The sequence below is a fragment of the Mauremys reevesii genome, linkage group 5 (genome assembly GCF_016161935.1).
Source record: "Mauremys reevesii isolate NIE-2019 linkage group 5, ASM1616193v1, whole genome shotgun sequence".
NCBI classification, from domain to species: Eukaryota; Metazoa; Chordata; order Testudines; family Geoemydidae; genus Mauremys; species Mauremys reevesii.
This window is the reverse complement of record NC_052627.1, coordinates 21,423,214-21,448,749: the sequence shown is the minus strand read 5'-3', so window position 1 is coordinate 21,448,749 and position 25,536 is coordinate 21,423,214. Positions and strand designations below refer to the sequence as shown.

Below are 25,536 nucleotides of genomic sequence, written 5' to 3'. Positions count from 1 at the left end.
AGCAAAGAGTCCTGTGGCACCTTATAGACTAACAGATGTTTTGGAGCAGGAGCTTTCATGGGTGAATACCCACTTCGTCGGATGCATGAGACGACGAAGTGGGTATCCACCTACGAAAGCTCATGCTCCAAAACATCTGTTAGTCTATAAGGTGCCACGGGACTCTTTGCTGCTTTTTCCATGGGAGCCCAGAGACAAATAATTTGATTTTGCAAACAGAGTGAATTATTTATTCTCCACAACAATAAATAACTAAGATGCAAAACAGTTCCTGTCTACATCCTGAACTGCTCTTTGCACTCTTCTTAGGGTCTCTGCAGCTCAGAGTATGCTGGATGCAATTTGCCCAGCCGGATCTCTGACTTTTAGCCACTAAGCAAAGGAGAATTTAATCTTCCACTGGTCTCCTCTCCAGTTTCATAAAGATCCAGGCACATCCCACAGCCTTACACCTAACCCTGCCCACTCCCATTAGGGCCAACAGGGGGTGGGAAGGAAATCTGCTCTCCCCAGGGATAGGACTGCTGTCACTCACTTCATTGCCATGCAGGTTAGGGACTATGCCTGATTTCCCCCCTCCACACTGGTGTAAATGAGGAGTAACTCCACTGAGATGTGGCAGGAACAGGAAGGAATCTCACTGAGCTAAGTGAGAGCAGAATGGGGCCCAGGGAGAGGGAAGGAGGCTCGTTCGGTTTCGCAGGTGCCATTGGCCCTGGCAGAGAGGAGGGCGGGGGCATGCCCGGCCCCATCTGTGGAGCTATTGGGTAAGGGAGCTGCCAGCGTGACGGGGAGTCAGGTTTCTTCCTTTACTTGGGCAATTGCCGCAAAACATTTCGAGAATTTCTCCGAGACGGCTGCGGGAGGAGGATCAGTCGGTCCCGGTGGCTTCGTTCGGTGCATTGAAAAGACCGGGCGAAACAGCCTTTGCAGGCTTTCCCTTAACGCGGTCCCAGCCAGGTAAGAGAGGGGCTGAAATTATTCCTCCAGCCTGGCTCTGAACCTCCCAGTTTCCTTTAATCTCTCTCTGTCTCGTCTTCGTCCTGCTGCCGCACCTACCCAGCCCAGTCTGCCTGGGTCTGGGGTGCTCTCTGCTCGCCCAGGCTACGTTTTCGTTGGCTTCGGCGAAAGGGACAACGCCTCCGACTGCCATTGCATCAGACTCACCCCTCGAAGTGCGGGCGGTAACATGAGCCCTGCCTGTTAACACGGCACGGATCGCGGCGCGGACACTACATGCATGTCGCTGCCTCTGCCCCCCGGGCAGTGAGCGGAACAGACAGACCGATCGCGGTCGAGCCTTAACTGCTTTTTTGTTCGCTTAAAAATAAACCGGGGAGTTCTCCTCCCCCGCCTCCTCTGGTGCGCGGGGAAACGCTGAATAGCATCTCGCTGCTGCAGGGAGCGTGCATCGGGCGCGCCGCGCGGAGTGTCTGGCCCTCGCTTTCCCAGCTGTGCACTGGGGTGGTGGAGGCACCGCGCCGCGGCGGGTTGCTGTTCTGGGAGCCGATCGCCCCGCTGGGGGTGCGGGGGGTGGGAGAGGGGAGGCGGGGAGAAAGGCCGGGTCCATTCGTTACCTCGCTGGCTGCGGGCACAGATGGCGCTGCCTTGCAGCACCAGCAGAGAGGCGGCGGCGGCGCGGTGTAAAACCCAGCGGGTTCTAGAACTCGGCCCGGGGAGTTCTAAATTCGGAGGGGGGGAGGGGAAGGTTCCTGATATCTCGCCGCTGCTGTGCTGTCCCCGACGATGGGGAGGGGGAGAAATAGCAGCATGGGGGCGCGTTCCCGCCTCCCTGCAGCAAGGCAGCTGGGCTGGGGGTGGGTCCGCTCCGTGTCGTGAGCACAGGCCTTGTCGCTGCCAGCTCTTCCCTGTAGGGTCTTGTCATTGGGGCTTGCGCGTTTGCCATCTTCCAGCGGGTAACCAAAGTAGCTTCTCCTACTCACAGCCCCCGGCTCTAAAAACAAATCAATCCACTATCCAGCCCCCAGGATCGGATTCCCAGCCGCCCTGTTTATTTATGGTTTGCACTGTCAATCACAACTGTCTGTGGTTCCACACAGCCCCCCCCCCCATAGCAATACCATTCTCCAGTCAGTGCAATTGAAGATTTGGAAAACGGTTTTGATAATGGACTAGCCCTAGCATAAAATCAACTCACTGCCCCTTAGCATTGATGCTGAAATATAAGAATAATATTTGGTTTAGCCCCCAGCAAAGAGGTAGCGGTGATTTAACAAGGATGCACTATTGAGTCAGTGAAAGTAGATTGTAAATGCTGGTTCGTAACCTACATAGTTTCTGTGCCAGTAGAACTTGGCTGCTGCCCTTGGTATCTGCCCCTAGATTAGACACTTGTCAAAAGGTGATTACTGGCGGTACTAGTGTAGAAAAGAGCCAGATATCCACATCCTGCAAAAAAGTCTCAGTAACGGCACCAAAAAGGGGAAAAATTTGGACATTAAAAAAATTTATTTTTTTATTTTTCTGGATTTGTAGTAGGGGAAACGGAAATGAAACCTGCTTTTCTCTCATTTGTCTCCTTCCTTGCAGATAAGCATGCTGCATTGTAGGAAGAACAATTATTTTTATTGCTGTAATTCTCATAGCTCTCCAACTTTATATAGTCATTGATGCTGGCTCCCTGGGTAATCACTGTTCTCCTGGAGCGTGGCATAGCCTCACTGTTTACTCATGCAACAAAACATCTTTTTTTAAGAGCAGCTCAGTTGTAATCCAGGATCCATTTCTCAGAATTGTAAAAGGATTTAGACTCAGGACATGAATTTCCACTGTAGCATTTAAATTAAAAAAAACCACACAACTGTTCAGTCTGAAGGGTATAAAAATATAGATTTGAGTTAATAAAAGGCATTGTTTAAATAAAATGTTTCATGTTTCATTTAAGCTACCCTGAGAAACATCAGATTTAGAAGCACAAGCATCTGAGAATCAAAGTTAGGGCTTGTCTACACTTACCGGCAGATCGACGAGTGGCGATCAATGCTAAATCGACCGCAGATTGCTCTCCCGTCGACTCCTGTACTCCACCGGATCGAGGAGAGTAGGGGGAGTCGAAGGGAGAGCGTTGTGTAGTGTGGACCCTGTAGTAAGTAGGTCTAAGCTACGTCGATTTGAGTTATGCTATTCACGTAACTCAAATTGTGTAGCTTAAATCGAATTTCCCCTGTAGTGCAGACAAGGCCTTAGTTTTCTTCTTTCCTCTTTCTGTGGGCCCAGCTGATGCCCTGCTGTTCTATGGGGTGAGGAGAGCCCCATATACCCAAAAGACAAGAAAGGAGGCAGGCTGTGTAAGGGAAGCATGTTGCAGTTCCCCAAGGAGGTATTGCACTGAGAACCTCCCTCCCCCCAATTTACTGGACAGCGTGGTGGATTCTTCATCATGGCAATGTTTAAATCAAGATCAGCGGTTTTTCTAAAGATCTGTTCTAGGAATTATTTTGGGGAAGTTCTATGGCCTGTGTTGTACAAGAGGGCAGATTGGCCTTGGAATCTATGAGTCTATGTTGGGAGCTCAAGCAAGAAGCTCCTTTCTCTACCCCCCAGTGTTGGGCTGCGCCATTCCTCCCTGCTGGAATAAATGAGGCCCAAATAACGCCCTCCCACTGTAAACCTGAGAGAGAGAGTAAGTGGGAGGAAGAGAACCTGGCAGAGTTTCCCCTACCTTGTTTCACTGGGGACCTGTGGGCTGTCTTCTCTGTGAACGCATGATCCAGAGGAGTCGGAGCCAGAGCCATTTGCATGCTTCCACGCCAGCTCTGGCCTCCTGGCCACCCCTCCTTGTTCACATTGAGTCTCCAGTGGTGCTCTCCTGTCAGGGAAACGTCAGCTTCCCCCAGGGCTGTCCTTAAAGAGGGGAAGGTTGGTTCCCTCACTGCACTGGGGGCTCAGTGGAAAAGGTAAGGCCACCCCACTGGCTCTGCTAACTACCTGCGGAACTCCGCAGAGATGGTGGGGGGCACAGTTGTATCTGCTCCCACTCCTGGTCACTCCCCATCTCCATTTACCAATGTAGAGAGCGCTCCATGGGACCTGTGGGGACAAAGGGGGGAAGACTGCTGCACTGACAGCTCCCCTTCCCCTTTCTCCATAGGATAAGAGAGCTGCATGTGAAGGGTCCTTAGGGCATGACCTAGTTCTCGGTTTGATTGTTCCATGGGAAAGATACCGCTCAAAACTAAGGCTCTGATCCTGCAAACACCTGTGCATCTGCTTAACTTTGAGTATGTGAGTAGTTCCATTGACTTTAATTGGACTCTTCATGTGTTTAAACTGAAGCACGTGAATTCTCACTTGGAAGATCAAGGCTATATGGAGTGCTTAAAAATACTTGTTCTGGTGTAACCAATAGCTTTGTTGAAATGCTCAAAACCACTCTGTCTAAAATAATTGCTGATTATTTGTACATGTGAAATAGGCTAGAAATGTATATTTAAGTTGGTCATTTCTTTCTTTGTAAAAATGTAAAGCTTCTTAAATTAATCTCTGCCTGTTATTTATTGTATAAGCAAGAGGATAAGAAGGTAATACACCTCTACCTCGATATAACGCCACCCGATATAGCATGAATTTGGATATAACGTGGTAAAGCAGTGCTCCGGGGGTGCGGGGCTGCGCACTCTGGTGGATCAAAGCAAGTTTGATATAATGTGGTTTCACCCATAACGGGGTAAGATCTTTTGGCTCCCGAGGACAGTGTTATATCGAGGTAGAGGTGTAGTTCATGCTTTTTTTTTTTTTTTGGTCTAGGTAAATGCAGATTTTTTTCACACAATATTTTATTCCTCCCTTATAAATATTAAATATACAACAATTTCCTTTTGGTTGCTAGGTAGTCCTGATCACTGTTGGCAAACACTCAAAGCAAGGTCACTTTCTTCTTTGTACATATATATTTGTGCAGTGTCTTAACCCTTTGGGGACGGCACACACTCTCCTCCACATTTCTTTGGGTAGCAGTCTGAAAAATTCCACTATTCCAAGAATAAAAGTCATCATGTGAAAGGGTCTTTGTACAGCTAGACCTATTGTGGAATTTTCGTTGGATAGTATGTTTGTAAGATTACATTCCGTAACTACTTTCATAAACCCAAACATGTACAATTTACCTGATCAATGTAGAGTTCCACTTAAAAAGAGTGGCTACTATCTGTAGCAATCTGAGGTGGGCTTTCACTTTAGATACATGAAGAATACTTTATTCTTGTCCAACCATCTTGTTTTTCCCAGCAGTCATGTATTGCCAAACAACCTTGCTGTATTTTTACATACAAACAAATGTCTTGTAAACAGTGACACTGCAGTCATGTGCTGTGGCAGAATAAAGCTTGAGTTCCTGTATCTTTTGTTTATCCCCCCAGTTGTCAGTGTTTTATACAAATCTGGAGGAGGATTAGCTTTTGAGAGATGAATTTGGTGGAAAATGAATGTTAAATGGTTACTTGAGCGTTAGAATAGTGCTCTTATTCATGCTGCAGTATTGTGAGCTCTGAGTATAGTGAACACTTGTGTTCCTCTTGCATCAAATCCACACTTGGAAGTGAATCCCAAAGCCACTCCTGTATTTCAGTTTTCTCATGCTGTACAAAAGGATGTTAACCTACTGAAAAGGTGAGTGAAGGTGACAAATGGAAAATAATAGTCCATCTGTGTGACCCAGGATATTACTGAAAGGATGGGATGGTATAGGGTTATATGGAGAGGAATAATAAACTTCAGATATTTGGACATCTGGCTTTAAAATATTGAAATATCTATATTCTTTACAATCTCTAATCTAGCTACCCATTGAAACGACTGTTTTAACCATTTTTACACGTTAGGCCAAAATCATCCATAATGCAACTCTAAATTGGCTTATTACAAATTACTTCACAGCATGTTTGACTTTCATCACTTATACAAATGGTAAGAGTAAACATTCCTTTCATCAACCAAGAATTGTATTAAAGATAAGCTAAGCGCAGCGAGGGAGGTTTCCCATCCAGCCTTCATTTCTTTGAGCAGTGAACAAGTTTAACGTGCACCACCAGAAAGCACATGGTACAGCTATTGCCAACAAAATGCCTGCTTATTGAATTTCCTATCATTGTAGGTTTGGCAAGCGCAGAGTTTTGACTAGGATTTTTTAAAAATAACCTTGCACATCTCCTTATACAGAAGTATTTCAAATGCTGCAGATAAAAGCGTGATCAGAATATATCTATAATTAGTGACATTACAGCACACTGTTGGCAATAGGCCAAATATATAGTATCTCTAATGTAACTCTGTGGATCCTTGTGCCGTGATTATTACTCAATGGAATCTACCTGGAGCCTGTCTGTTTTTAATCCCTTTATGTTAAATAAAGTTAAATAAAGTGTTATGGGTAACAGATATATTTTAGCTGTCCAGTTTTCATTCATTTTATTATCTCTCAGAATCATCATTGGGGTATTTTATTTATTATTTTATTTATTCTGAGATAATGACTGTTCTGTTTGATTTGGGAAGTGGTCTGGACACCAAGAGATACATGAAAACAGGTGAGAACTTTCTTTGTGTTATTTGAGGAATCTAATTTAAACGTCAAGTAGCACAGAACTCCAGAGGAAAAAATTATAAAGAGTGTACTTGGGCAAAGTTATCTATGAAAAAAGAGTGTGTGAGTTCATAGAAATACTTTAAAGAGGGTTCTTAAATGAATTAATACAAAACTGTCGCTTCCAGAAGAAGAGGGAGAGTTATGATTCAGTTAACTGATCTGTTCTGGAAAATATTGATCAGGCCCTGAGAAAAGTACGTGATGCCCAGTTCTGGCAAATTTCATGTGCTGGCAACTAGGTAAAAAAGTGGAACTCTGTATATTTCTATTTTGTGTCATTTTAGTCTGATATTCTTTACTTCCCTATAGAGCAACAATGCAAGCTTTTCAGCAGTTGCGTGATCTGAGGTAATTTATAATATGCTCACTCTCATCACGTTACTGTGTGAGTTGTGGTGGTTTTCTCTGAGCAACCAAGCAATAAAGTCATTGCCACTAATGTTCATTTTATTACAGTTGGTGGTCAGCAGCAAATGATCAGCAGAAATGCATCATCCAATGCCTTGTTTTGGTCTATTTGAAATACTATATATTTAAATCCCACCTGTGGGCTAGTCTGAGTAAGATTATTTCTCAGTGAATCCTGCAGATGGATCTTTCCAGCTGCTTCTGGGCAATGCAGTCCACAATTAATGATCTCCGATGGTGAAAATGTTTCTTGGGTGGTATAACTTGAATTTCCCCTTTCTGTATTTCTTGTTTCCTGACCAGTTCTCTCATTGTCCGTGAAGACATTCCGGAAGCTGTATATTGATCTTTCATTCACTGCAAAGCTCGTGGAATCAAGTTATGTCAACAGCTGCTTTAATTAATTTGGTTAGAAATGGAGGGTATCAAGTGAGAAGGAGAGCGCTGCTGACATCCCTCCTCTTGCAAGACGACAAACGCTTGACTGCCGTGTGCCAGAGCTCCACCACAGAACGCAGGGCTTCCCGCTTCGATCCAGACGGCAGTGGGCGTCCAGCCACGTGGGACGCTTTTGGTATCTGGGACAATCGCATTGATGAGCCCATACTCCTCCCACCCAGCATAAAGTATGGGAAGCCGATTCCCAAAATCAGTCTGGCCAAGGTGGGCTGCGCAAGCCAGATTGGAAAGCGGAAGGAAAATGAGGACCGGTTTGATTATGCTCAGCTGACAGATGATGTCCTGTATTTTGCAGTGTATGATGGGCATGGCGGGGCTGCAGCAGCTGATTTCTGTGCTAAGTACATGGAAAAGTACATTCAGTACGTAAGCAAGGGTTTGATGCCTGGCATTTGGTTTATTATTTGCATTACTACTAGTGTCTACTAGGTTAGGGCCCCCTTGTCCAAGGCGCTAACGAACACATAGTAAGACACAGTCCCTGCCCTGGAGAGCTTACGGTTCAAATGGACAAGACACACAGAGTAGGAAAAGGTAAATATGATTATCCCTAGTTTAGAACGAGGGGACTGCAGCAGAGAGAGACAAAGTGAGTTTCCCACCATCACATAGCGTAATTTTGATCATTGAAATATAAAACTTGGTGGCACTTCTGTCTCACTGTTCGCCTCTTGTTTCTGGAGTCGAGAAGGATTCCCCGGTGCCAGAACAGTGTCAGAGATTGGACGCTGCCATGATGAGCAATTCGTTTTTTACCCTTCTGAAGTATAGAAAAGTCAGGTCCTGTGGGCACTCGTAGCAATTAAGAGGGTAGGTAGTGCTTCCCTCTTCTATTCGCCTATGGTGAAACTTCCCTTGTGCAAAGGGACAACACAAGGCTTAAGTGGTCTCAGTCCTTACATGGATCTTTTGCACTGGGGAGGGTGGGATTTTACCCACCAGTCCCAGTCTAGCCAAACCCATTGAATTCACTGGGGAACTGAAGGTGCACAGCATCCTCCAGGGTTGGGCCTGCCAAGAGCATGTGGGAGTTACAGGTTGCAATGCCTGCAGTACAGGTGCAAGGTGTACCACTTGCACCACTCCATTTGCATAATTAAAGTGGCTTAAACGAAGGCTGCGTACTTTCTACATAAACCAGGATTATGCAACAATTAAAAATCACCAGTACTGAAGGTCAAATTCCCTTATATCAGGAGGACAGGGAAGAATGCTAATGGCTTCCTGTTACCTCAAAAGGATGATATAGCGTGATTCAACTTCTGTAGTGGGAAGACAAGCCTGTGGAAACTGCTGTAGATGGAGAGGTATCTTTGTGGAAGAAGTTGAACCTGTCTTTATTTTGTTTCCAGAGAATTCCTTTCTCAGGAGAAGAATTTGGAAACCGTGTTGACCAAAGCTTTTCTAGAAATAGACAGCGCATTTGCGAGGCATGCTCACTTATCTGTTGATGGTAGGTAGAACGACTGTATCCTACTTTGCAGTGGTGGGGGAAATGGTTTTAGAAATAGCTGCGGCGGTGTTTTGTATTAATAAAATAGGTTGGATATTGAAAGCAATTTTATTTAACACAAGGATTTGCATTCAGAATTTCTTGCAAATGAAACAACTGGCATCAATCACGCTTGAGCACTTCAGAATGAAATGATATGAAAACCCTCTCTGAAATTTATCTGGGGAGCGGATATGAGTCTGAACTTTTGCCAAACATTCCACTGAGCTTTTATCCTGTCAAGTAGCTTATTTACCAAATGGTTCATATTTAGTATATATTTAAACACTCTATGATGGGAAATTCACTGTCACCAATTTTTAAAAAAAAAATGCTGTTAATTCTGTAGGTTTTAGAAGAAACAGTGTCTAAATGTTCCCTCTTGGCTCTGCTGCGGCAATTAAGTAACAAACTAGGTTCAGAGAGATTAATATGACAGATGCTACTGCTATACAAATAAATAAATAATGTAGTGACGTTTCACAAAGAGAAGGGGACATAGTCAGTAGGGAAAAGTATGCCCCAGATCCTCAGCTACGTCAAGGAGCCTGCTGCATGCCTCAGGACGGCTTGTGTATAAAGGTGGCATTAAGCAATTTTAGTATTCCCCAAATCCTGGGCTGGCTGTGTGCTGAGTTATTCCACTAGCATATGTGTATGCTGATTGCCAGTGGCCCAAGGGGCTGTTAGAATATCTGGAGCTTGCAGGAGCACAGGGAAATTGGCCCTGAGAAGCTGGTGTCACCAGAGGGCTACGTGACAATGGGGTGCTACTCCTGTGGTTGGCTAAGCCCATTTTACACCAATGTTGCACTTAGGGTGACCAGACAGCAAGTGTGAAAAATCGGGACGGGGATGGAGGGTTATAGGAGCCTATATAAGAAAAAGACTCCAAAATCGGGTCTGTCCCTATATAATCGAGACATCTGGTCACCCTAGTTGCACTGCTGATCCCATTGACATTAAAAAATGCCAGCACACGCTCTTGGTTTGCATTGAAATGTTCCCCTTTGCTGTTTGCAAGCCAAACCTTACTGTGTTGTCTAGTGTGTGAAAACTAGAACGTGAAACTGACTGACCCAGTTTTTGTTCAAACTGAAGTACAAAAAGTAAACAGCATGAATGGATAAACAGAGACCCATTTAAAAAACAATAAACTAAGGTGGTATTTACTGATTTAAAAGTGATTTTTAACCTGATTGAAGAAGCAATACAAAATAATTGGCATTACCCTTTTAGTAACCTCTGGTTATTTGAACCCGACTTTGGGGAGTGAGATGAAGAGTTAAGTCACATATTTTAATTTGTGAAGTTAGAGTTTTTACCGAGGGGGTAAGAATGAGTCTGCCTCACACCCACCTGAATGATCTAAAGTGCTTCCGTAGGAATGGCTTATCTTGAAGGCCCCTTGTTTTATTTGTCAAACTATGTTCCTAAAAGAGCTTGTTTAGAGTGACCCATTTCAATGGAAGTTTATCGTGTTCACAGCAGCTCCATGAGGAGAACGACAGTGTAATGAGAGAAAACAATGGTACTTAAAATACGATTTTGTTATGCTGAAAATAGTTACAACATTTAGTACTTAGGTCTTATTGAACTAGCTAAAGAGACTCTCTAATCGACAGGCTGTGCAGTAAGGGTGGGCTTTCAAAATGCTGTCTGGGATTTTACTTTGCAATTTTCACCATCTTTAGCAGGAGCAGCATGGCTAAACCACTAGGCACTACTCTGAAAACGCCCCCATTAACTTATTAAGAACCTGATGCTAATGCTGGTAAACTTTGAGAACAGCTAAACAAATGCAGTGCCGAGACACTGGGTAAAATCTTTTCACTAATACAGCTCAAGCATATATGAAAATTAAGCAGAGGTATGTTAGTTTTCATGAGTAATTTCATAGAATCATTAAAATGCAGGGCTGGAGTTTAGCAGGTTATAAAGCCCAGGCCCCTGTGCTGAGGCAGAACCAAGCTAATCTAGACCATCTCTGATAGATGTTTGTCCAACCTGTTCTTACAAACCTCCAATGACGGGGATTCCACAGCCGCTCTTGGAAGCCTATTCCAGAGCTTTAACTTCCCTTATAGTTAGAAGGTTTTTCGTAATATCTAACCTAAATCTCCTTTGCTGCAGATTAAGTCTATTGCTTCTTATCCTACTCTCAGTAGAGACAGTCATCAGGAAGTGGTATCCAGATGTGAAAGGGCCTCATTCTGCAGGGTGCTGAGTACCTCCTTTGAGGGATTGACTGCCCTCAAGTTGTTGTAGAAGCTAGGAGGAGCTGAAGGCCCTCAGCACTCTTTGCCAGGTGCTGAGCAGTCCCTGAAAGCAGGCCATAAAGGAGTGGAGTAATGGGATGTAAAGACATAGAATTCATGTAATTAACTCTTTGCATGTGTGGTGTTGAAAACTGTAAATATTTTTGAGACTGTTTTTGTTTGAAACGTTAAATAAAATTGAACTGTTTTTCTGATGAGGATACATGCAACTTAACTGCACTGTCGGGACAGTTGGTTAGCAAAGCTACAGATTATTTTTGGCTATTCTAGATGTGATAGAGTCAAGAGTGTCACCAAAGTCTCTTGGAAACAATGGTCCTGGAATACTGGCTGGTTAAGACATGTGTGATGGCACCCAAGCCAGGTCTTCATATTTAAATCCTGCCTCACGCTGGGTATTGGAAGACAGTAGTTCAATTAAATGTTTCCGATAGGTGACTCCATCTGTTAATTCCTTGGGCTGGTGGTCTGTACCTCTTTTTTTTTCTCTTTCTTTTAAGTACAGTGGATTTTTAGGATGATGGAGGCCTTGATATTGTTTACACCTGCAAACTAGTCAATGGAACTACACACACTTAAAATATATATATATATATGAATGAATGTTTGCAGGATCTGGGCCTCACTGGGCAAATCTCTGTCACTAAAACAGTAGATAATCTGGGGAAGATGGAGTTTTTTAAGTTGCTGTTTAAAAAGACGATCTACTTAATTATGGCAGAAATCGAACAGGTCTTACAATTTGTGCATTCTTCAAGGAACTGTGGTCCTTATTTTTAAATCACTCCTTCCGGTACTAAAATATTTAAAAAAATGTATGAAGTAACGCCTACATCAAGTTTCCAGTGTAAAAAAAGCTACACATTCAACACTACAGTGCTGTGTCTTCTGTGCTGCACATAGACTGATGGGTTTTATGGGCTCTTTAGGAAACACAGGATTTGCCATACTGGACTGTGGTCCATCTAGTCCAGTATCCTGTCTCTGACTGGGGCAGTACCAGATTTTTCAGAGGAAGGCATAGAAACCTCACAGTCAGCACATGCAGGATAATCTGCCCTCCACGTTAGGGCTCCCTCTAATCCCTAACAGAGTTTGGCTTAAACCCTGAAGGTTTAATATCTCTTTCAAAAATGTCTGCTCAAATTAACTGTTATAACTGGAGGTTCTTACTATCCGTGTACATGTCCAGTCCCTTTTTGAATCTTGCGAAGATTTTATCCTTTGTAAATTTCAGTTCAGAGCAAAGTGCAATTAATGCAACAAGCTCCTTCTCCCACTAATTTGGATCCAGGACCATGTTCCCTACAAGCATGTACAACTTCAAAGTTTGTTACATTTCTGATCTAGATATCTCGACCGTGTATTTCTTAAAATGTTAAAAAGCTGCCCTTTTCTCCCCATATCAGTGGCCCAGAGCTGAATAAACACAAACTTTTTAAAGAACTAAAGCAGTACCAATTACTTTCCTAATGGGGCTTTTTTTTTTTTTTACTTTCTCTTTTGGCCTTGTTGCTTTGGGGATAAATCCAGGGTCCTGCAGCTTTCCCTGTCCCCACAGTGCCTCTCTCTTCCTTGCATCCTCTGCTGGCCCTGAAGGGAAGCTTTCCCAGCCGCCAGCTGAGAGACCCTGATTTAGCATGTGACGGAAGACCCTTCATGATGGATCATTTTTGCACATTCTCAACCTTATAGAGGACTGGTGCTGTATGTCCAAGGTTTCTTGATGAAAACACTGCCACCAACTCTCCTGACTTGGCCTAGGACAGCCATGTAAGGTGCCGCTATTGCTTCAGTTTATTGAAAGCCTAGTCCAATACACAGTGAAGACAATAGGAATTTTTCCATTGACTTCAGTGCTCATTGTATCAGACCCTAATCACACTGGCCATTCATATCTAGAATAGCCATTTTATTGAACAAGGTTGGTTGTTAGTTGATGTATCTGTGTGTGTTGTTTGGGGCACTCTTGAAATCTTATTATGCTGCACAAATAGTGAAGGTCTTTTTCTATAAAGAGAATAAAATACCGAATCAATTTTTTTTAAAGTTACCATTCAAAAACATGACTATTCTTTTAAATATGTTAACCTGCAACACTGAGGAAAAGAGAGAGCTGCTGTATATATTATAGTCATCAACCTAAAAAGTTTGAGTCTTGGTAATGGTACTTGGTTATTATCTAATCAAGTTAGAAGACTCTTAATCTAAATATTTTCTTAAGTTTTTATCCACATTCAGTGTTCAGAGGGTCATGACGATCCATGAGTCTATATCCAATGGCTATAAAGCTGTTTATTTTTAGCAGTCAGTTTCTTGGAACCTTTTTGTTTAGAAATGAAGATTGTAATCAGGTTGATCCATAGACTGTACTTGAAATGCTCTTTAGAACATCAGTCTTTGCCAAATACGAGATGGCTGGGCATTTTCCATTGATTTGTTTGGTCACCCAGTACTGTTACAGAAATACTTTGTGGCTTTTGTTTAGGCTGAAGCTACAACAGAGGTGACACACCGCTGTAGTGAAAGTGTAAGGAGGAAAATCATTGTGAAAAGTGAATCTATTTGAGACCATGTACGTCTTTAGACAAGACTGAGGCATGGTCAAATTGGACATTATGCATTGTCATAAGACTTCCCTATTCTGTCACACCACTTGTGAAAAGCAGAGCAGGCAAACCCAGCGTGAATACTTCCCCTTGCTTTGCAGCTCTTATTCTGTCATCCCCCGTGTTGCAGGTTTGTTTTGTCTGAACAAAATCCCTGGGTGAATTTCCTATTTGCCTCTGTGTACGTGTTATTTGTGGCAGAGACTGTACCTGGTCAGCAGCTCTAGAACTGGAGGCCCTGGACACTATATGCTGGGCTTCAGTGGAAAGAGAGATCTGCTTAATTTTGTCCCAGGTGAAGGAGTCCGGCGGTTCCTAGCCTGGACTACTGGAAGGTTCCCACATCCTCTTTGTCTCATTAGTTGAGATGACATGCAGTAAAAATTGTCCAGTGAGTGTTAAGAACCTATTGAAAGATCTTAGTTTTATAGTGATATTATTAGGAAAAAGTGAAAACTTTTTTTTACTTTTTAATTTTTTTAAACGTTAAAACCAATGTATGTGCTGATGCAGCATATCTTTAAAGTGCTAACAAATAAATTAAGATGCAATAGTAGTAAAGCACTAGAAATTTGATACATTCACAATTCCTAGATTTTGGAACTGTGTTAGTGACCCAAATGAGTCTGAAGCCCCTTTAATTTAATAAGGGCCTGATTCTTCCTCCCTTACTCACATTGAGTATTACCTTCATGCGTGGTCTTGCTGAGAGCAGAATCAGGCCCAGCGAAGGGAGCATGAGTGGCACTTATATTTCCAAACAATGATGTTAAGCTTTTGTTTGGTCTATAGGTATTTGTAAGATGCCTGTTAACTATGTACCTACTACAGCTTTGCCATACATATGTCTGGCTCTTCAGTAATATCCCTAGAATTGGTTCTGAAGGTTGATTTGATTTTTTTTTTTAAATACTCAAGAGTATTTGGGATGTGTGTGTTTGCTGTGCCTTAAAGAGTTGAGGCACATCCCCAAATATTTAAAGAGTCGCAAGAGAAATTTGATAACTTGTGCAATAATTCTCTTGTATGCCTTCTAGAATATAGCATTTGATACTTGGCATTGCAGTTCCAAACGCAAGGAATGATATCAGAGGCTAGTGGCAACTCCTCATTAGTTTTTAATTTCTAAACAAAATACATTTAGCATGAATTAAAGGTAGTTTTATGTAGGCTTTTCATTTCACTTTGCTTTACCTGTCTGGTTAAAACAGGTATTTTACTGGCTTTGCTAAAATATCTGATTTCACTGCTGAATTTTAATGGCGTATTTTTAAGCATGTTTCAGAGTGGGCCTGCAGCACACTAATTCTTGTGTGGCCTTCTAACGTTGGAAATAAAATGCAAACACTTCATTAAAAAAATTAAAAGCTACAGCCAGCTTAGTGGCTGGAAAAATCTGGTTTTGCTTCCTGTATCTGAGCCCCAAAATAATCAAAGATCTGATACAAATTACAGTGGAGTTGGTTGAGACGTATAATGATGGATACTTTGTTTGAGGACATAATTGATAGAGACTTATTGAACCAGGAGACTTCAGTGCAGTGGTAATACCTGTTTTAATAGTACTGACGGTCTAGTTTAGACTGTTTTATGGATTTGCTTTATTTTTTCATTTGTCAACTCACACTGTTTTCACTCTACAACAAGGCTCAATGCATCTTTAAACCTTGCCCACATGAAAAATTCTTCCCACGCACGTTACAAGTCTTAACTCCTTCAGAGGTGCTGAGCGCCCACAGTTCCAGTGGATGTTGACTGGAGCTGCCAGTGGTCAACGCATCTGAAAATCATGCTCTGTAAATATGACACAGGCTGACTATGGAATGTGCTGAAATCTGCAACTCTCATTGACCACAATGAGAGTTAGTAGGTGCTTAGTATCCATCAGGACCAGACCCACAATGCATTAATTAAAGAAATTGGTTTGGGCCCTAATGGGGCAACTGGAGATTGCCCTGGCACAAAGATGGATTTGCCAGCTCCTCGTGACGCCCCCAGTCAGTCAATCCCCAGATGCACAGTTAGACTGTGAATAGGTGTGGGCAAGACTGAAGTCCATATTCTTTACGGAAAAGGAGTGGTTGCAGGAATATCTGCAATTATTATTACTTTCTCATTTGGAAATAGAGGAATATAAACGGGGATTTGGATTTCTAGCTTAAACCAACAAAATACCGGCTGTAATTTTTAAAATCTGTTTTTAAAAACTAACAGTTGAAAAGAAAAAACCCAGAATAATGCCTGGTCCCAAGCGGGCTTTCAACTGAATTCACATCTGCTGTAAATTCTAGGCTGTACCTCTTCCTGTCCATGCTTTCCTCTGCAGTAGCTCACCGCAGAAGCATGTGAAGCAGCTCTCCCTCTGTCATAGTTGCATACACTGTGTGCTCTAGCAATAAAGGAGGAGCTGTTCTTTTAAAAAAAAAAGAAAGTAATTCTTTTAGCTTTGGGGATTTACTTCATTGCTAATGAAACAACTGGTCTGTACTCAAACTGGTGCAGTCACAATTCATATTAACCTACCAAAATGATTTTTCCCAAGGATGTTAAAGCAAATGAGTATTTGAAACCAGAATCCCTAAATATAATTGCATTAGTTAATCCATTCTAATAAAAAAAACAACAACCCCCCAGCTCCGAGCATGTTGTTCAACCCACAAGGGATAGCGGAAAGAGGGGAAGGCAGTGGAGGACCTGTCTTGCACTCCACTGCACTTTGTGTAGTTAATTTATACCTGGGTAAAAGGCCACCACCAAGGCAGTTGGTGGACTGTGATTTAGTAGCATTCCCAGCTGCTTTGCACCAGTATGGATTACTGCACAGGGTGCCAGGCAGGGCAGAATCAGGTCTGGAGCACATCTGGTCTCTAGGCAGTGGCCCTTCCAACAAATTGAGTGGCACTGGAGAGCTCAGAAGGGAGTCGTCTCCTGCACAGCTAGGAAAATACTGGATGCAACATTGGCCTATTGGCAGAGGGAGGGAAATGGTCAGATCATAGCGACTCTGACAGGACCTGGAGCCTGGGGCTAGGAAAGAGATATAAAATGTCTCTTCTTTCAAAGCATACACCCAACTCTCATTAGCATTGCTGAATTACCCACGTGCATCTACAGGAGGAAAGCTCCGCAGTGGGATTTATCCTGACTGTTTCCCATGTAAATTGCCCAAGTACATTCCAATATCTAAAGCTGAGGTACTGGAATAGAAAATATACTTGCCACAGACCCAAAGAGCAGTTATCCCCCCCCGACACCTACTTATTACGTTTGCAATCTTTGCATGGAGCCATGTTGTTGCACAGAACACCTTTACCTCCCCCTCCCATGCATGTTCCCCCCACCCACTGTCCATTATTTTCATAGCTTTAGTTGCAACTTAAATCTAGTGACTGCGTAATTTAGACCACACATGTTTTTGACCATTAAAACCATTGTTCTGTTATAAATGCAGCAACGCCGCTGGACAGTCTTAAATCTTCTCTCTTTTATGTGATGTTTGTAGCAACCCTGCTGAACGCTGGGACCACTGCAACAGTGGCCCTGCTGCGAGATGGTATTGAACTGGTTGTGGCCAGTGTCGGGGACAGTCGTGCCCTATTGTGTCGAAAGGGAAAGGCCCTAAAACTCACCATTGATCATACTCCAGAAAGGAAGGACGAGAAGGAAAGGTACAGCTCAGTTATGCTAATAACATCACTTGGGACAGCCTTGGTCAAACTCTCTTGGCTAATTTTGTTCTGAGTAAAAGGGAATCAAAGTAAATAAATAGGACCAGCTGGTGTAAATCAGTGCAGCTCCTCTGAGGTCAATGGCACTAGGTAGATTTACTGGGTCTGGGGATCTGGCCCAAAGCACTTTACATCCTGAAACTCATCCTCACAATATTCCTCTCTATCTAGAGATGGGTGCAGAACTGAGGCTGGAAGGTTAAGTGACTTCTCCAAGGACACAGAGATAGAGCCAAAATTAGAACTCGTGCTCATGTTCCTTGCCCAGTACTCAGCCTCCTAAACCATATCCCCTCCTGAAGTCCTTCAGAATAGAAGTCTGACCTCTGCGAATGTCTCTGGGTTGGGCCTCCATACCCTTCCCATCCCTCTGCATGGTATAATCCAAGCTAAAGACACTGGCAGGAATTTTTCACCTTTTATTGTTGGTCTGAGCTTTATTTCATATTTTCCTTCTTCTATTGTGTGTTTTGGACAGGATAAGGAAATGTGGTGGCTTTATAGCATGGAACAGTCTGGGTCAGCCCCATGTGAATGGTAGACTTGCAATGACACGGAGTATAGGAGATTTGGATCTTAAAACCAGTGGAGTAACAGCAGAGCCAGAAACTAAAAGGGTTCAGGTAAGAGGGGATTAATAGGGGACATTGAACCTGAGCCTTTGGAGCCTGTAGTGTGCACAGCATGTGTGTCTAGCAGTCAGAATGCTATTGGGACCTTTAGTCTGACTGTGGGCCAAGTTCTGATCTCATTTATGCTGTAGTCAGGGGGGTCATTCCAGACCGACACTGAACAGCATCTGGCCCCAGTAATAAATGTTGACATGAATAAATGTTGATTTTAAATAGCGTGGTTTTGTGTGGGGGTGGGGGTGGGAGGGGGGAGGGAATAAAAGCACGACAGCCATCTGTTAACTGTAATGAGCGTTGTGTTTTGTTGAAACTAGTTATATGCTGAAAGGAAAGTGTCACCTCAGCAGTGGGGTTGACATGTTGATTTTCACAGGTTGGTCCAGAATTTAAATAATTTAAAAAAAATAGCAGACGTGTGTATTTTGCACACCTCTGAGGGAGGAATACAGGAGATGTGTAAGTGAAACATTTTATTGGGGCTCCACAGTTGTTCAGCATATGAGGAAAAATGAGTTAGTGTCTCAAAATCAATTAAACGGCTTTCTCAGTTTCTGCCCCCTCCTCCCCCAACCACCACTTCCCACCTTTCTATCCTCACCTAAACTTAATCTTCTCAGTATCTCCTCCCTCACCTCCAGCTGGTAAGAGTCAGAAGCTGAGGGGGTCATATTTGAGGTGGACCAATATAGATGGTGTTCTTAGGGCAGTTGCCAGAGCGAGGGCAGAGCACACTTCCCTGTTAGACCAGACTATATTATCATAATGGTCCTTTCTTGCCTTAAAATCTGTAATAACTGAGGTTGTTCATTGGTAACTGGGTAATACACCGAGCTGCCGGGCTTTTGGACTCAATGTATTGAACCCAGGACAGGGTTCTTACCAAGCATTGGAAGCACCCTCAAGTGATTTCCTCATGATGTTTGGAATATGGCTATCTTGACTGTTGTGTGCCAGGGCTTTAAAGCAATGTGGTGACATAGTTAAGAGTTTTGGTGCTGTTGGTATCACCCATGCAGAAAATGGAGGAACATGCAGCAACAGGAAAAGTCTGTTGTAACAAAGAAAAAAAAAAGTAGAACTGTTCTGCCCTGCAATGATTTATTTATAAGATGATTTATATTGTGCTGTCTAATTACAGTTGCATCATGCAAGCGATAGCTTCCTGGTCCTTACTACAGATGGCATTAACTTCATGGTGAACAGTCAAGAGATATGTGACTTTATTAACCAGTGCCACGATCCCCCGGAAGCAGCCCATGTTGTGACTGAGCAGGTATGTTTGGCTTTGGGCTTAACTAGTGCTCTGTTGATGATGCAGGGACAATGCAGTTTAGCAGGGAATAGACTGTGTAATGCTGAATATGCTCAGACTGACAGATCTGTTGCAATGCATAGATGATATTATGGCAGCAAATTGGCACCAATTGAAGTGGGATTGAGTATTTAAGAAATGTGGTTCCCCCCCCCAAACCCAGGCTAAAGTTGGGGGTAACACCTGGGGTTCCAGGCATCACCGCACCTGGGGGGTGGGAGCCCTTGGCAGAATTGCTTCAATGAATCTGCCAAGAGCTGGGAGGAGACAGGTGCTGGAGACAGAGGCTCTCTGGAGGCCCGGGGTCTCTTGGATCTGTGGGGCTGGATACTCTCCTTCCTTTGTAAAACATTTCAATCCCACAGATAAATAGTACTTTATCATAATAATACTTATCTCTTCTAATGATTTATTTCTCTTCTCAGGCGATACTGTATGGTACTGAAGATAACAGCACTGCTGTCATAGTACCATTTGGAGCGTGGGGAAAATACAAAAACTCAGAGGTCAACTTCTCATTCAGCCGCAGCTTTGCCTCGAGCGGAAGGTGGGCATGAAGACCTGCTGGAATCAGATTTACTGTGCAATAACCTGTATGTCACATGCTACAGGAGAACACATCTTGCCCATTTATTTTTCTCCCACTATTGTACAAAATAGTAAGCTTACTGCTTTCTGGGTAACAAACCCTAATCATGCACATGTCCCATTTTAATTGATGTTTTCAGATTTTAGGCAGGTGTTCATTTTACTGACTTTTTTTGTTTCTAATCCCAGAAGATGATGGGTAGTCTTGTGCAGATGGACTAGGTGCAGGGCAGTAATCAATACATGTTTTGTTGTGACTGATTTATCTAGTTCTCTGTGAAAGATTGATACGCTGGATAGACTGAGCCCTGTGCTCCCCCCTGTGCACAAAACACCGGGGAGAGGAGCAAACACGTAATCATGAGGAGACAAAAGGTGCCTGTTTTGTCTTCCACTGTGTCACAGCCACCAAAAAAGTCCTTCTGCGCTTCAGGAGAAGCATGTGAAAAATAGTGGCATGGCTAGAGAGGATTCAGGAAGAGGCTATTCTATGCAGCAAGCTCCTCTGACACAATAGTGTAAGTTTAGCCCCAAAGTCCTGTCTAAATTAATACTGCTAAGCAGAAAAATACCTTGACCTCCACGCTCTGCAAGTCGAAGTATGTGTGCAGGCCAGGAGCCAAACATGCATGGCAGCCAAGGCAGATATGCTGCCACTGGGGGCAGAGGGGATTCCCTACAATGGCCTGGAGTTTGTGAGGTCTCTGCTGTCTTACGTCTCTGGCCAATGTGGGATTTGGAGGCCACATTGCAGTCCTCTTTGTAAACCCCTGGCACAATTTCACTGAGAAGAACATGAAGCTGGTCTACAGGGGTGCAAAAAGCTGCGTATTTTTCAAATTAAGGGGCATTGTAAATTTGAATTCCATTTCTTAATGATTTAATTTCTAACTATGCCATTTGCTAGTTGAGCTCCCTGGAAACAGTGCAACAGGAATGTTTTAATTCTTTTAAAAAATGGGTAAGGGCTTTTGTGCTCTCCAGAAAAGCCAGCTGCTAGTTGACTGTGTACAGGATGCCATCAAGTGCACAAAGTAAACTGGAAAAAGGGGAGTGTCCTGGGGCGCAACACTCACCGCTGAACTGGTACCTCCTCCTGGTCACTCTGGGGATTAGCTCAAGGATGACATCCCCCATCCACGGTTTGCACCCCGTCACTCTATCCCACTTCTGCTGGCAGCCTCTCCAGGAACTGCCATGTCCTCTTCATTCTTGGCCCTCCAGCCCTGTCCCTGCCTGTGTTTTCCCCTTCCGGGAGCCAGTACCTTGCAGCCCATTCGACCACCCATTTCCATCAGTGGCAAATGTGGGGAACCCAGACCCATCTACTACTCCAGGTGCCAACCCAGGGCCCCTGTAGTTGGCAGCCACTTGCTGGGTGGGTCCCCTCTGACTGTTCAGTACATTTCCCTGGGCCACTTCCCCGCAGCCCCAGCACCTTGTTCACCTTTACTTCAGGGCCCTGCTACTCAGTCCCAGCAGCCGGCTAGGTGCTCCCTCACTCCGGTCCCTGCCAGCAGCTGCCCTGTCCATGGTGCTAACGCCTCTTTTAGCTGCTAGGAACCCAGCCCTTACCCCTGGAGCTCCAGGCCATGACTGCCCAAATCTGGCCCCGCAGCTTCTTTTACATGAGCCCTGCTGAGCCCGGATTGGTTGCTCCCTGCAACCCCTCTCCGATTGGTTGCAGTCCGTTCAGCCACTCTAGGCCGCTCGGAGGCCTCCCCTCCACTGCTCCCTCCTGGGGTTAACCCCTTTCATGCCAGTGTGGGATAGACACCCCACCACAGGAAGAAATACACTTTTTTTGTTTTTAACTAATTTTTTAGCTTTTTTTAGCCTTGGGTATTGCTTGTAATAACAGTAGCTGCCAGATTTTCAGACAGAAATATTATTTATTTATTTCAAGTTGACAGCATCTCTTTCTTTTTTCCTCTTCCATTTTTTTTTTAATGTGGAAGGGGGAATATGAGAGTCAGTGTCAAATTAGGCACAAACGGCCAGATTCTGTTGACTTCTGTGAAAGGCCCCAGTTCAGGCCAGCTAAAGATCTGTCCGAGAGCACCCAGTTCTGTTCTCACTTACTCCATTGTAAATCAGCTGCACAACTCTCCTGACATCAACAGAGCTACACTAGCTAGACACCAGTGTAAGTAAAGTCAGGAAGAGTGAAATTGGAGCTGAGTTCTCATTAGTTTTGCCATCATATTTTTCACATTGGACCTGTTTCTGGCAAGAAAGATTTTAAAATGAAATAAATCACCTGAGGGAAAATTCTGCTGAGCTGCCTGGTCAAACACTTACTACAATGTGAATCTTGAACCTCTGTTACTTTAACCCTTCCTGTGCCCAGGCTCAAACTTGTACAGCCATTCCAGATGTTTCTGTTTGCATATATTTAAAGATGCATGAGCATCCTTTAGGCAACTATGCTTAATATTGTACTGAAGTGCTTTGCATATAGAAAGTGTCCTGCTTGTCTCATTACGGAGTGTATTATATGGTGTAAATAATATTTATATTGCTTTTATAAGTAAAGAGTTTGTGAAACAATATTTGTAAATATATATATATTATATCCAATGCTATTGCATAGCTCACTGGAATGGGTGTATATTAGTGTTTTACAATTATAATCCCTCCCTTCCCCCAGCTCCCATTGCTGAGGGTTTGGAGTAAGATTTTTGCTTTGGGTTATGGGTTTGTGTCTGAAGTCCCGGGCCCAGCCCTGTTTCCCCTGAATTGCCATTAGTGGGAGTAAGAACAGGTTCTCAGTCTGGAACAAATTGATTCCCCAATAAATGTGGGTTGGGTCTGTATTTGATGTTGACAAAACACTTCTTCCCTTGAGCATTTAGGATGAACTGGCCCCGCTGAAGTCAGTGGGAGTTTTGTCATTGCCTTCAGTGGGGCCATCTTTCCACTCTGCGTCTCTTTGTGCACTTCTGGACTCAACGGTTTATTTCAGAACTTTAAATGTGTAGGCCTGAGAGCAAGGCTTTCAAAGTGGCTATTGCATGTATAGAGAAACTAACCACAGGACTCCGGCTAAAGTCATTTGTTTAGTATCATAGATCCATAATACACAGATAGGCCACATCTTTCTATGGGTACTACAATAGCCTCCACTCACAGTGTATGTTCTGAGTGCTGCTTTGTGAATGCATGCCACTGATAATAAAGTGGTGAGAAGAGAACAAAGTGCTGCAGTGTGCAGTACTACTAGCCTTTCTCCTGCGACAACTGCAGCCTTGGTAACGATACAAATCTGATGATTTCCACTTAATCCCTAGTGAATGTTTAACCACATGACAGAACCATCCTTGCCTTGGTACAAGTAGCAGTTTGTTTTCAGGAGAGGCCTGGGTGTGGAGCAGCTGGGCTGGTGGCGCAGGCAACAAATGAGAGATGTGCATTAGCAGAACTGTTTGGGAAGAGTTTTGCAGAAGGTCCATCGACATTTTGCCTCGCTCCAACTGGTGCTTAGTCCCTCCCTTTTGTGTGGTCCATTACCCATGTATCCGGTCTGAAGGCACCTCAGAGACGTAGGCTTTTAGTAGCACATGTTCGATGTATTTAGTTCCGGTTTTTGTTAGTTTTCTAATGTGCTCAAATTAGAGTAGTGTTTGCCACTTTCTGAGCTGAACCCCTCTATCGAATGGCTGGTGGGTAATGAATAATACCGTACCTAGAGCATCTGCGCGACAGTTAATAGGCGAGTAACTCAAAGAGTAGCTTGAAGATGGGGTTTAAGTATGACCCCTAACAATATTTCAAGTGGAATGTGAGTTTAGGTTCCTTAGGGTTTTGCTACATCACTGTCCTATAGCCTGTAGCGATTTATTTTTACTATGAAGATTAGGAGAGTTCTGTTTGCCTCACTCGTCTCTCTTTGCTGGAGGACCTTGGCAAGATCTTTGGAGAAGCTGAGTAGTGAAGTCACAAGAGTAATCCAAACTACTGTTCTTTCTCCTCCAACTAAGTGGAGAATGAAATGCTGATTCATAGCTAGGGATGTGGTGAATTCTCCCTCACTTGCAGTGTTTAAATCATGTCTGGAGATCTTTTTAAAAGAGAATGCTCTGGCTCACACAGAAGTTATGAGCTTGATGCAGAAGTTGGGTGAAGTTCCATGGTCTGTGAAATTCAGGTCAGACTAGTTGATCGTAACAATCCCTTCTGACCTTAAAATGTATGAATCTGTGAATAATCATGGAGTAAAATTTGTGGTCAAAGTAATGGTGGTGGGGGAAACAAAGTACTGAGGTTGCTGCTTATTATGTGTTTGGGGAAAATGAAGTCTGGGTGAAATCCTAGCCCTACTGAAGTCAATGGCAAAACTCCCACTCACTTCAGTAGGGTCAGGATTACACCCTCTGTCTTTTGGTAGATGGAAATGCTATAATTAAAGGCTTTTGACTTTTCAGTTAATACAGAACTAGAAAACAATTTATATCAATAAAATGGAATAACGAAGATTAGTTCTTCATCTTTGACAAACTGTCACCGATAGTTAGATAAATAGGTCATTTATCCAACTAGCTGAATGTACTGTATATCCACTGTACAGGTGTGTTCCTTGCTGCTGAAGCTGCTATGCCTCAGCACAGAGGCAGCTACAAGGTTTCCTCTTTACCTTATGTTTTCAGTATGGCAACTTTGCATGTCATAACTCTATAAATGCAAAAGTACAATTGTGTAAACTTGTTACATAGTTTACCTTGGGACTACTTAGATTCTCCATGGTTCGATGTACATATTTGGTGTAATCAAAATCCATAATTCATCTACTACTTAATTTGAAATGAATGTTCTGTTTTTTAACGTGTTTTTAACGAAGCAGCTATACAATGTGAATGGGCTAAATATGAATGCTTAAAGGATCTTTTAATAAAGTTTTTGCTTCAAGAGCTGTCTATTTTTTCTTCCCCCAATATTTTGTGATCATGGGGGTGTCCCTGAAGGTCTTGTCTATATCAGTCTGTCTCTCTTTAGCTCCTCCAGTTCAGCCACTCTGGCTTCCAGAGCCTGTGCTGTGTCTCTGGGGGCCCAGAGCTGTTTGCACCAAGTGCACACATATGCCCATGAGGCAGGTGATAGTGCATGCTGCATTCAGTGCAATATGCTGGATAGCCTCCATGCTGCTGCTGGACTTCTGCCTGCATTATTTTTACTCTTGCATGTTTTGATCTTGGAGGGGGTTATTGGCCTTACCTTAAAGTATGTTTGCTAGATGTAGCTGCCTCTTGCAATTCCAGTCTAAATTCCCATATGAAACGCCCCTGCTGCACCTGTTTGCTAGCTCCTTCCTTAAGTGCTTAGGGGAGTCTGTCATGGGTAAGCTGAGTGCCCGACCCCATCAGGACCAGCCCCTGTGGCATAACAACTACTAGTTATCTCCATTGTACACATCAGAGTGAAGAAAATA

General features: G+C 43.5%; 1 protein-coding gene across 2 annotated transcripts; it reads left to right on the top strand.

Annotated features, from left to right (window-relative positions):
- The first annotated feature begins 844 nt into the window (after window positions 1–844).
- PPM1K (protein phosphatase, Mg2+/Mn2+ dependent 1K) lies at window positions 845–22,703 on the top strand. 2 transcript variants are annotated; one of them, XM_039540719.1, is made up of 8 exons: window positions 873–960; window positions 4,112–4,245; window positions 7,316–7,833; window positions 8,824–8,924; window positions 17,354–17,519; window positions 18,058–18,202; window positions 19,350–19,484; window positions 19,949–22,703. In XM_039540719.1, exons 3-8 carry the CDS (start codon window positions 7,394–7,396, stop codon window positions 20,078–20,080), a joined length of 1,119 nt encoding a protein of 372 aa, XP_039396653.1. In that variant the 5' UTR covers window positions 873–960; window positions 4,112–4,245; window positions 7,316–7,393; the 3' UTR covers window positions 20,081–22,703. The 2 variants fall into 2 exon arrangements, with proteins under 2 accessions (XP_039396652.1, XP_039396653.1); XM_039540718.1 differs by lacking the exon at window positions 4,112–4,245 and having other exon boundaries at window positions 845–960.
- The last annotated feature ends 2,833 nt before the right edge of the window (window positions 22,704–25,536 follow it).